This window comes from Carlito syrichta, unplaced genomic scaffold, assembly GCF_000164805.1.
Source record: "Carlito syrichta isolate Samal-C Ts95f unplaced genomic scaffold, Tarsius_syrichta-2.0.1 Scaffold306686, whole genome shotgun sequence".
In the NCBI taxonomy this organism is placed as follows: Eukaryota; Metazoa; Chordata; class Mammalia; order Primates; family Tarsiidae; genus Carlito; species Carlito syrichta.
The window spans coordinates 258,679-269,485 of NW_007250782.1; the positions used below are offsets into that span (position 1 = coordinate 258,679).

Sequence of the window (10,807 nt, forward strand, 5' to 3'; positions counted from 1 at the left end):
AAATCGAAAATTAGCCGGGCGTGGTAGCGCGTGCCTGTAGTTCCAGCTACTTGGAAGGCTGAGGCGGAAGGATCGCCGGAGCCCAGCAGGTCGAGGCTGTGGCCGGGAGCAGCCACTGCACTCCAGTCTGGGCGACAGAGTGAGACTCCAACTCAAAAAGAAAGAAAGAAAGAAAGAAAGAAAGTGGGATCTGCCTTTGACACACTTCATCGTCCAGGGTCCCAGAGTGGGGAGGGAAGTGGGCAGAAAGGGAGATAGAGACACCACTAGGAGGTTCACCTGGTGTCCCGGTGGCCCGTCACTCTCTGGAGGGGTCCTGCATGCAGGGCTGTGCCCGCCAGGTGCCCCTGTGTGTCCTGAACGCCAGCAGGGCCGTGGTGGGGTTGTGCAGTGATGAGCTGCCAGCACTGCCTTTAGGGCCTCCCTCGGGGCAGGGGAGCCAGCAGAACTGGCAGGAGCACCCACATGTCCACTCAGTGGTGGCCTGGTGGTAAGGAAGGAACAGGCCGAGCCCCGTCCCTCCTGGGGTGGGGGTGATTCCTGGTGGTCTCCTGATCCAGGGCACATTGAAGGAGACACTGGTGGGACAGCAGGAGAAGGAGCCACAGAAACTTCTCCAGGTGTCGGCCTACTACCCTGACTCCTTGACCTTCACACTGGTGCACCCCCTCCCCACCCAGGTCCTCTGCAGAAGTGGGTAGTGGGCAAAGGTCTGGACTCAGGGTCCAAATGAATCCTCATGGGAAGCCGGGGCTGGATGGGGGCCAGGCCACCTAGAAAACAAGGGAGTATTTCCCTAAAAGTATAACCTTTCCATGTCCTGCCAGTCTCCTGCGCACTCCCTGCTGTCCAGGACATGCGTGACTCCTTGCCCAAGATGCAGGGCCAACAACTGCCTCCCAGTGCTGGGGGGAGTGCCCAGGGAGTTCCCACTCAACTTCAGCTCAGGCTTCCTTCAGCCGCAGGTCCTGCCTTAAGCCCTCAGGGTTCCCCACTGCCCTGGAGCCCCTTCCAGCCTAGCTCTGTCCTGCCTCTGACCACTTCTAGTCCCAGTCTGGCTCTGCTATCCTGAGGACTCCAAGCTGGTTCAGCCTCAGGGTGGCCTCTCCCTGCAGACTCCACTCCCAGTAGCAGGTAGCTGGCTTCCTCCGGGCATTTGGAGCTCTAGGGTTCCGTTACCTTCTTGACTTGGCTTTCTCTGTTCTTTCATCAAAAGCAGTCCCTTAGGCCTCCACTGACCATCCATCTCATTGCACTGTTCTGTTTTCTTCCTAGAGCTTAGCAATGCCCAAAATGGCCCTGTGTGTATTTGTGCATGTGGTCATCGGCTGCCTCCTGGGACTGTGCGTGACATGCTTGGTGGCTATTTGTGGGACTGGAGAGTTATGGAGGACCAAGAGAGGGAGGGGCAGAGGGGTAATGAAGAAGACGAGGTGGCATGGAGGCTGGCAGAGTGTCCCCGGTGTGAGGGGCTCTGGCTCAGGGACAGATCGATGGGACAATCCCAGCAGTGGCCTTGACTGTGGGCATTACTCAGGGAATGCTCCTTGGGGATTCTCAACTCTTTGGAAGCCAGCGTGCAAGGCTCAGGAAGTCCCTTGGTGCTTATCGGGGCCCTCCAGGTATGTGGGGGCTAGCAGGTTCTCCCTCCTTCCCATGTCCCCTCTGTCACACCTGGATGCCCCAGAAGTGCTGTAGGGGGAGGAGCCTGAAGGAGGTGGGCCACAGAGTTGGAGCTCATGTCCATGGTCCTCAGCACAGGAGGGTCTTCATGGTAGAGGGCAGAGGGGCTCACACTACTCCCTGATGCACCCCTGGCAGTGACCCTCTCCTTGACCTGGCTAGCACGTGTCAGCTGCAAGTGATAGAGGGGGCCTGGGGCATGGTGACCATGCAGTGTCTTTGGCCCATAGCTGGAGTCCAGCGCCTGATGGTTGATCCTGGAGACGGTGTGGGCACTTCTCCTCCGATACCTCCATGAGGGAGGGACCCCGCCCTGACGCCAGGTGCTGGGGCCCATGGTCATCCTCTGCCACAGCCCTAACCTCCTGCCCCACAGCATCCTCAGCCCAGCCAGGCCCAAGAACCTGGGCTCCTCCCTCCAACGCTGACCAGTCCTAGGGGACAGACATCCCTGGAGAGCCAATGTGAAGCTGAATGAGGGCTATGAGTGGAAGGGTCCTCGGCATGTGACCTGGGGCAGAGGGAACTTATGACTCCAAGGGCCATGGGAGTCTTGGAAAGGTTCAACCTTGGACTGGAGGGGTGTCCTGGGATGAAGGTCGAGGTTCCCACCCAAGGGGTCTCAGTCTGCCCTCCCCACCTCCTGCTCTCTTGCTCATGACCTCCTGTCGGGTCCCCACTCACAGCCCCACCCCTGCTTGGGGTCCCAGCCCTGGGCTCCCATCCTCAGCTGCCTCCTCACATGGCTTCAACTGGCCCCAGGATTCACTGGAGAAACTGGGCTTGGGGGAAGTGGGGCAGAGAGAGGCTGGCCCCAAGTCTGAGCCCTTCCTGCCCGGGGATCAAGCTGCCATCTCACTGGCCTGTCCAAGATAGCATGGAGCTGACCCTCAGGCCTCCCAGGACCTTCGAATTCACCTGCCCAACCAATGACCCCAGGACTTCAGCCCTACCCATGACCCTGGAATTTACCCCTGCCCTGCTCGTGACCCTGGTATTATCTCTCAGTCTTGCTAATGGCTTTAGGGCTGCCAGGACGTGCTGCTGTGCTGCCCATGAGCCCAGAATCAGTCTACTGGGGAGAGTGGGCTTGCCCTTGTCCTGGAGCCCCCAGCCCTCTGTCTCCCTGTCTGAAAAGGGGCTCATGTCCACGTGCACCTCGAGGGCTGCTGTGCACATCTGGGCATCCTCTGTGAGCCAAGTCCCCATACCTGGGAGACTTTTGTGGATGCCCACCTTGGCCCTGGAGGAAGCTGTGGCCTGTAGATACAGAGAGGACCCACCCTGTAGGAGGAAGCATCCTGCCAGTTTCAGTCTTTATTGCCTTGCAGGCAGATACCGCAGTACAAGAATCAGTGCAGCTCTGGGAGCAGAAAACCCTGACTCCAACAGTGCTAGAAATTCCAACAGTGTCTGAAATCACTACAGAATCCCGAGTCCCCTGCCAAGGCTCAGCCTGGGTGGGGAAGGGGGTGGAGGCCAAGACGCCAGGCTCTATGCCCGGGAGTTAAAGGCTGGCAGAGAGGGTGGGGGCAGCATAGGACCACGGAAGACACATGAGAGCCCAGGATTGGGCTGAGGGCCACAAAGGACTGAAGAGGGAGCACTGTGGGGTTGGGGGGCTTTGTCAGGGGGAGGGACATAGAAGGTCCCCAGAGGACCGGGCATTGGGGGGAGGTGGCAGTGGACAGCTCGCAGGGGAATATGGGCAGGGAGTTCTTTCAAGGAGCCACTCCAGGCTGGGAGCAGAGAGCAGGCATGGGTTAAAATGGGGGACTGAGATAATGGGATACCCCCTATGCAAGCCCCAGGGAGACCAGGATCCCACCCAGTAGGCCCAGAAGCAGCGACAGGTCAGAGAAAAAGGTCCCTGCAAGGCTTGGAAAGGAACTTCTGTTAGAGTCTTGATTCCACACTGTGCGAACAATCCACATGGCGTAGACGGTGACATTGGTGTACACACCTGGCTTCCTGGGGAGGCCGCAGTAGGATCCCCAACTCACCACCCCTGCCTGGGTCCAGACACCACCAGTATCACAGACCAGTGGGCCTCCGGAGTCACCCTGGGAACAAAGAAGGGATTCAACCTGTAGCATTGCAGGGGATCAGGGCTGCCCCAACCGGCCGTCCTTCTTCCACAGGTGGGAGCCGGGGGTCTCTACTGTACCCCCTCCCGGTCCCACCAACCTCCTGGCCAGGGCTACAGGGATGCTCCTGGAAGTGATGGGGCAGCTGGCCTGGGGTGAAGATAAAGGGGCATGTGTGATGGGAGCACATATCCCTAGATAAAAGGTAAGCTTCTGCCACGGCCAGGAAAGCACTTAGGAAGCAGTGTTTTCGGAGGCGGGATGGGAGGAGCACTTCTGTGTTGATAATGTCACTGTTTGCCTCATTTGTGTGAAGAAAAAATCTCTTGTTTGAGCCAAAACAATAAGCAGGTGTTGGTAATCCGGGTGCTTGTGAGAGCAGAGGAGAAAGACAGAACCTCCAAGCTCAGAAGTGACTACACTTTGACAAAACGCACTCCCAGACTCTGAGTATTTTCGTTTTGGAAAGAAACAAAATTCTGGCCAAAAGGAAAAGCTTTAGGAGTGAGATCTGATCACAGCTGCAGACATTCCACGTTCTGACGATATTTACTTCATATTTGAAAGGGACACAGGGTCCAGGAATATTTTTTTTCCCCTTTTGAATGGACTCTTGTATTTTTTAAAAAGTGTGTCATTCTCTGGGGTGGGAGGTTCCCTGTGGTGACGGGAGTGGAGCCCAGGGGTGCTGGGGAGTCTGGGCCTGGCCTGCTTACCTGGCAGGCGTCCTTCTGGCCGTTCTCAAAGCCTGCACAGAGCATGTCATCAAAGATGACGGGCTCCAGGCTGGGGATGCCAGTACCCTCATGGTAGTAGGCGTCGCAGGTCTGGGCATCAATGAGGGGCAACTCCACGCCCTTCAGGGTGAAGGGAGGTGGGAGCGCTGGAGGAGAGAGAAGAGCTCAGGGGAGCCCCTGCCTGCTGGCTCCACGACCCACACAAATGACCCCAAGACAAGAGGCTACGCTTCTGAAGGAGCCTGCGCTTGTACTCATGAAACCCCATGAGGGCAAGGACACAGGTGAGGCTTGTTACCCCATGTTGCAGATGCCGAATCCCAGCTCTAGAGGAGGGACATTGATTGGTCTTAACATTCGGAGCACTCAGAAGACCTAGTCCTTCCTCCTCATGGGGCATGCACAGGCGTGTGAGACTCTGTGAGTCCCAGTTTACCTCCCAGAATGCAGGAAGTTGGTGGCAGGGAAACACCAGGACATGGGCGCAAGAGCTGAGACCTGGCTTCAGGCCAGGACTGTGTCCACGTCACTTCCACGCTGTGTTCCTGCTCTTGTTGGCTATACCAGTTTCAGGTCTAAAGGGATTAGTAGTGTGGAGTGCACCAGATGTGCCTCTATCCGGAAATAGAGGCTTTGCAGGTAAAGTTAGTTAAGATGAGGCCTTGGAGCAGTGGGGTGACGGCGTTCATGAGAGACAGAAGAGAAGACCCAGGAAGACACACCTAGGGACGAGGCCGAGTAAAGACAGGGGCAGAGACTGGAATGAGGCAGCCACAAGGCAAAGAACGCCAAGCATAGCCAGGAGGATTCCTCCTCAAGAGCCTCTGGAGGGAGCCAGGCTCAGACAACACCTGCATTCCAGACTTCTGGCCTCCAGGACTGTGTGAGAATGCATTTCTGTGGTTCTAAGCCCCACATTTGTGGTCATTTGTGATGGCAGCCCCAGGGGATGCATCTGAGGTGACATCACCAGCATGCTGATGGTTATGATGGCAGTGGCAGTGGCTGATCTTTGTGGAGACCTCAGTCTCACCCAGCCCGTGAGATGCCCTAAGTGCCTCATGCATGAGCCCCTGCATCACCCCACCAGGCCAGCGTCTTGAGACGCCACTTGCCAGAGCAGGAAGCCAGGACCCAGGAGGCTGGTGGCCGTCACCCACCGAGATTGGGTCCCTGTAGGCTCTGGAACCATAGACCCATGAGGCCAGAGGAGATGTGGCACAGGCACTGCCTACAAGAATGGATTTGGGCCCAGGATGGGCCAGCGTCCCGAGGGGTTCTGCTGGGTCCCGCTATTCTTTGGTTATGGGCTGCTGGGAGGACGGGGTGTACGGCCACAGGGGAGTCTGGGTGGAGGCTGCTCATGCATTAGCCCTGCAGGATTCCAACAGCTCACCTGATGCGGTCCCAGCAGCCTGTGTGGGCTCCATGTTGGACCCATGTGAGGGTGGCAGGGCAGGTGCCTGCGTGATGTCAGGTTGGCCCGGCTGTTCACCCCATCCTCCCCACCCTGCTGCCACTCGGGACATCCTCACCTTGATTGGTGCCAACATGCCCCCAGCCAGTGACCCAGCACCAGGTGTCGGGCCCCAGGGGGTCTCCAGGTTTGGGGAGGCAGACTGGAAGGATGAGGTCGCTGAAAGTGACAGACGAGGCCAGCTGCACCAGGGCAATGTCCCCGCTGCCAGTCTCCTCCGAGTAGCTTGGGTACACGATGAACTGGGCCACATCCCGGAGCTCCCCGGGCTCTCCGGGCTTGGGGTAGGAGGAGATGGAGCCCAGTAGTACGGTATAGACAGACAGGGGCTGGTTCCTGGGACAGGGAAGGTGGGCAGTGAAGGCTGAGCTCAGGTCCCATAGTGGGGACAAAGATCTGTCTTTACGTGGGGGCCCTAGCATCACGGGCAGGCTCTGTGGAGAGCTGAGCCCTCAGCATCAACGTCACCATCCTGTTCATCATCCATGCAGACCTGCAAGGCTTCTCCTCCCTCCTCTGGGCAGGTGTGGCCACAACCAGGAAGGGGAGGTCACTTGTCAAGAGGTCACAGGTTAGTGAGCGGGGTGGGGGAGACCTCGGATTCTCAAGGGATGTTGGGATACAGGGGAAACCATCAGACTCTAGGGAATGAACCTTCTTTTGGGAGGTGGGCAGTGGGCAGCCGGGGTGGGTCTGTCTCCAGCCCACACTATCCCCGTGCCCAGCCCAGGATGGGCCATCATGGGTGAATAAGCACCATCCAGGAGATAGCCCCTGCCTCTCCTGCCTAGGTGGGAGAGGCCACAACTCTAATGGGGAGTGGAGACTGCAGGGAAGGTGAAGGTCGCCGAAACTGCCCAGGTTTGCCCGGGGTCCACACTCACCGGCTGAAGCAGTGGGCTGCGGTCAGCACCCAGTCCTTGGCGATCAGGGATCCCCCACACACATGCTCGCCAGCCTCCCTCAGGCTGACCTGCCATGGCCACTCACCCAGCTGGGCATCCTGGCCAGACACGATGCGGCCAGACACGTGTGAACGTCCACACACTGCGTGGGTTGTGGGCCCTGGTCATACAAGGCCCCCTGCACTCCCCTCTGTCCTGAGACCCACCCTCCTTTGTCATGGTCACCAGATGTCCTGAAGGCACCAGGGTCTGGGGTGTGAGTGAAGGCCTGGCTGCCTGGGCTTCTTAGAGGACCTGCCCTGGGGCGAGGTGGTAGGGCAGGGATGTCACCCCCACTTCCTCTGTCCCCAAGCCCAGGCTCTCTTTATCCCCTCCGCAGCTGCTGCTGCCCCACCCCCACTGTTTTCCTACCTGAATCCAGGCTCATCCCGCTGGCACCTGTTGGGGGAAGAATCGACAAGAGAGCTGGGGGGCTCTCGCTCCCCTGAAGGGCTCCCGGGAGGAGGGACAGCAGGACAGCAGTGAGGACCCGCTCCATGGCGCCTGAGACCCACACTTCTGGAATGACTCTTGGGGTCAGAGTCCCCAGACAGTCCAGGAAGTGGGAAGGTAACGGCAGTTACAGCCCGGGCTCCTGGGCCTCTCTGGGTGGGGCTGACACCTCCACTTCTTGTCCTGGATCTTGGGTTGGAGTCTGAGGTTGGAGTCTACTCCTGGGTATGGGGACCCTGGTGTCCTATATGGTCTGGGATCCTCAACTGGACCCTTGGGGCCTTCCCACTCTGTCATTACCCTGGAATCACAGCACTGACATCTGCCACCATTTCTTGGGCACTTGCTGTGTACCTGACACTAGGCCAACTGGTTTTATGACACACCCTCCCCTGATCCCCAGGAGTTATGATCCCCTTTGTACAGCAGAGGAGCTGAGACTGGAGCATGGGGTGACCTGCCCAAGGCCCCTCAGGTGGCAAAGCCGGAGAAATCTGTGTCAAGCTCTGCTTTGGTGCCTGGTACCCCTGGGACAGAAGGACAAACAGGGTGGTGGGGCTGCAGACCCCATGGCCTGGAGGCAGCCTTTGCCAAGCACACTCCCCCTTCCCCTGAGCCACTCACCTTTCCACCTGCGGCTCTGCAGGTCTTGAGCAGGAAACACCTTATTCAAGGGGTGAAGCAGTTGGAGGAAACCCCGGGTTCTCGCAGGAGAAGCTGACGCCCCTGCTGTCTTCTCTGAACATGTCAAGAGCAGTTGCTTTGATTGGTGTCCATCCTCCCTGCTTGCCAGGAGGCAGCCATGGCCCCAGCTCTTGGGATCAGGGGGGCTTCACAGAGGTTGTGTAGGCAAGAAAGGTGAGCTGGTCAGCCTGGGGCATTGGGGGTGGGGGTGGGGGTGATTGGCTCTTACCAGGTCTCTCCTGAATTCTGCCCTAGGCACCAGTTTTTACCTTTGCTGATTTTAATCTGTATGTTTTCTAGTCCTAAACCACAACTGTGAGTATAATGGCTGTTATGAGTTCTTGGAGTCTTTGTGCTGAATCACTGGGGAAGGAAACATGTGGACACCCTTCCTGACCCCTCAGTTTTTCCCACTTCTCACTAAATTGCCATCTTTCCATATGCCCCATCAGCCAAGTCCTGGGCACCCCCTTTCGAGGGGCCCATCACCCCTGGGGGCACTTAGACTTTCTGAGCAGCTGCAATGTGTGAGTTAAGCTGAAATCATGCCCGGGGATACTCAGGTGCGACTTTTTTTCCTTACTTATTTTTGTCCTCTACCTAAACTCTTGATTTCTGAAGGGAAAATATGGCTTTATTAGATTCTTGAGTATTTAGCACATTTTTGCTTATATGTGTCTCAGAGGCCACTTTTATCAGTCTAAAATATCCCCATATTTCCTACCAAAGCCTGTCAGTCTGAGTTCTATTTTAATTGATGTTCATATTTCCACATTCAGCTTTATACTGTTTGTGATTTCTTTAGCAATATACTGGGTGCCAAAAAAAATGTATATACATTTTAAGTATGACATTCACTTAAAAGATGGTTTAATTCAATGAATGCTGGCATCATGATGTGACAGGCAGGACAGGCAAAGAAAATGGTGGAAGTACAGTTGAGTGAACTTCATACTACACATTGCTACTGTAATTTAATTCAACTTCAAAAAGTAATACATAGATAACATCTCTTAAAATGTGTACACATTTTTTGGGCACCTCTGTATTTTAAAATCAAAATGGGGAGAAGACCATTTCGGAAAGCTTCCAGATGCCAGAGTAGAGAGGACCCAGCACTTGTCTCCTCCACAAGGAAGAATCAGAACAGTAAGTGGATGATCACACTTGGCATTGATCATCTAAGGGAGAACACTGGGAACTCAACAGAGGAGTGACACGAAACCCTGAGGGCCGGGAAGGAAAGGGAAGTGACTTGGCCTGCCCTGCTGAGATCAACTGGGAGCCCAGAGAGGCTCCCCAGTGTGGGGAAAGAGTAAGTAAGTAAGCCCACATCCCCACTGTGGCCTCCTGCAATCTTAGCCACAGGAAAGGCCCTTGACCCTCAGGGGCCCTGAAACAAACACAAGGAGCTTCCCGGGACTGAGGAAGGCATTGCTCCAGCGAGGGCACTCCTGCTGCATCCCAGGCAGCCCCAAGAGGGTACCATTTTGAGAGCCCAGCCCCTACCAGACTGCATCCTACCCAACAGTTCCCATAACCCCACTGACATTCCCACCTACAGCCACTGCCATGCTGGCTGTGGTTGCCAGGACCCCACACCCCTAGGAGCAGGGCCATCACACATTTCCCACACCCTGGGAAGGCTCCTCTGCCTGGAGCCACTGCCACAGCCAGTGGCCTTCACCAAGTGCCACAGCACAAGCCACTGCCAGAGACGGTGCCACTCCCAGCAGCGGGGCTGCCCTGCTTTACACATGTCCTGAGGGTGGGCTCCCCCTCCCACAACTTCTCCCGTTGCTGGCTGCTGATACCTGGCCCGACACACAGACTCCCAGGCCACTGCCACGGGGTACAACCCTGCCCTTCCTAAGGCTGCACAAGCCCTGAGGGCACACTCCCACCACCCACCAGCACTGCTGCCACCCTCACCAAAACACTCTGCCAGGGTTCAGGGGGTCGCCCTGCCCTTGCCCACCCCAGCCGGCACCTGGATGCACCACTAGAGGACCTGAGAACAGGCCCACCCAGCCTGGCTCTCCTCCAGCAGCGCCTGAGCACACTGATGAGAGGCCTGGGAGTCGTTCCACCCCATCCACCTCTGCTGGCACTCCTCCTGGAGCCTGAAGTCAGGCCCCGCCCCATCTGCCACTACCACCACCAGCTGGCACCCACCCACACATACCACCTGTGGACTCAAGGACTGGCCTTCCCAGCCTGTCACAGCCAACACCAACACCCGCGCAGAGGGTTGTCTCACCACTGCTGCTGTCATCATCCATGCCACATCTGCTACCCAGGGGCCCATGAATCTGCCCACCTGCCTGGACCATTGCTGCCACTGCTGGCATTCGAGCAAGCTGCCTAGATGCCCAATAATCCGTCTTCCTGCCGGACTCGGTGGCTCAGCCTGTAATCCTGCGCCTTTGGGAGGCTGAGGTGAGTGGATTGCCTGAGCCCGTGGTTCGAGACCTGCCTGGACAGCAAGACCTCATCTCTACAGTAAATCAAAAAATCAGCCGGGCGTGGTAGCGCATGCCTGTAATTCCAGCTACTCGGAAGGCTGAGGCGGAAGGATCGCCAGAGCCCAGCAGGTCGAGGCTGCGGTGGCCGGGAGCGGCCACTGCACTCCAGTCTGGGCAACAGAGTGAGACTATAACTCAAAAAAAAAAAAAGAATGACAAATTGCTGGGCTCGGTGGCTCAGCCTGTAATCCCGCGCCTTTGGGAGGCTGAGGTGAGT

General features: G+C 57.2%; 2 protein-coding genes across 2 annotated transcripts in view; both read right to left on the bottom strand.

The window, feature by feature from the left end:
* Positions 1-2,020, bottom strand: part of PRSS21 (protease, serine 21) — a 6,552-nt gene extending 4,532 nt beyond the window's left edge. The window contains exon 1 of the mRNA XM_008063255.1: positions 1,675-2,020. Coding sequence (XP_008061446.1) covers positions 1,675-2,020 — 346 coding nt within the window. The remainder of the gene's footprint in view (positions 1-1,674) is intronic.
* A 1,459-nt stretch (positions 2,021-3,479) lies between these two features.
* LOC103265598 (serine protease 33-like) lies at positions 3,480-7,427 on the bottom strand. Its single transcript, XM_008063256.1, has 5 exons — positions 7,301-7,427; positions 6,869-7,031; positions 6,043-6,320; positions 4,487-4,653; positions 3,480-3,746 (listed from the first exon to the last, which is right to left on the bottom strand). Exons 1-5 carry the CDS (start codon positions 7,425-7,427, stop codon positions 3,480-3,482), a joined length of 1,002 nt encoding a protein of 333 aa, XP_008061447.1.
* Between the last annotated feature and the right edge of the window lie 3,380 nt (positions 7,428-10,807).